The 1319-nt window shown below is 35.7% G+C and overlaps 1 protein-coding gene across 1 annotated transcript; it reads right to left on the reverse strand.

The window, feature by feature from the left end:
* Positions 1-111: 111 nt before the first annotated feature.
* Positions 112-773, reverse strand: LOC107880029 (auxin-induced protein 15A). Its single transcript, XM_047402323.1, has one exon. The coding sequence runs from the start codon at positions 551-553 to the stop codon at positions 296-298; it is 258 nt and encodes an 85-aa protein (XP_047258279.1). The 5' UTR covers positions 554-773; the 3' UTR covers positions 112-295.
* Between the last annotated feature and the right edge of the window lie 546 nt (positions 774-1319).

Below are 1319 nucleotides of genomic sequence, written 5' to 3' on the forward strand. Positions count from 1 at the left end.
AACTGGTTGAAGTTGAAAAGGCGAGTATCTGAAAGTCGATATTGTGTTTGGACATGGATTTAACTAAGAAAAAAAAATATTTGCACAATGAATGTTGATTTGCAAATAATATTCAAGAAATGTTATATCAGTATTCATTGAATTAGTCTTTTCGAGTCAAAAAGCACCAATCTTTTCTGGCGCTAAGCTTCACGTAGCTTCTAAGTTCTAACTAATCAACTGTACAAGACGGATCTCCTGCTTCTGTATACAAAATTGAGATCTAATAATAGAAAAAATGATCTCAACTATATTCCTAAATCCTAAATTTAGAAGTGATGCCAATGAAGATGTCCTCTGAGCAGGGAATTGTAACACCACCCATTGGATGATCGAAACCAAATTCTTCCTCTGCTCGACTTAGCAAGTCTTGAAATGAAGGCTGGCTCAAGTATGATATCGGTATCACAAACCTGTTTTTCTGCTTCTCCCCAACATAAACAGCAAAATGGCCCTTGGGAACATCCAAGGATGTTGAAGACTTCTTGATTATACGAGGAACACGAATAGCCATGATCTTTCAATTAAGATGAGCAAATGAATAGCCTGAAAGCACAGAAAAGCTTTGAGTAGTTTTCTTGTTTTGTGTTGAGTTGTGGTGGTGGCAACTTCTCAAAACATGTTTATATAAGCCTTTGGCAAGTCATAATATCTCATGAGTTGTGGTGAAGAGCCATTTGGGCCAGGCATCTGCTAAGAGAAAGACATATCAATCACCACATGGGTCCTGTCTTCCAACTAATTTACATGATTTATTACTTTAGCTCATATAAGTTCAACAACAATAGGAGTTAGGACCTACAGTTATTCTCATACATGGAACAAAGGATGGATCAAATTTATAAAAATGGATGGTGCCTATCCACAATGACTATAACATACCCCAGATGCAAACCCTGTGTCCATTTATGCCATTCACACTTAAAAACTTTCAGTAGTGAAGAGGCATTTGTTGCACTGTTGATTGACAATAGCAGATGAAAAATCACATGGTTTTGTTGTCCAACTCATTGTTTAGTATTTATGATTTAGGCCAAGGCCACACTGTTTCAATAACAAGATAAAGAAGAGGATCTTTAGAAATCAAAATTGATTGCAATGGGTAATTATTAACACAGGATCTTTTGAGAACAAATTCATAACAATGGGTGATTGTCTAATAATTAGACCTCTTGGTCAGAGATGTCTTGCTGTTAACAATGATAGTCCCTACTGAGAATTTGTCAACAACATTAAACTTAGAAACACTTCTACTGCAATATCTGATAACTTGTTTGTTT

Source organism: Capsicum annuum, unplaced genomic scaffold (genome assembly GCF_002878395.1).
Source record: "Capsicum annuum cultivar UCD-10X-F1 unplaced genomic scaffold, UCD10Xv1.1 ctg1899, whole genome shotgun sequence".
NCBI lineage: Eukaryota > Viridiplantae > Streptophyta > Magnoliopsida > Solanales > Solanaceae > Capsicum > Capsicum annuum.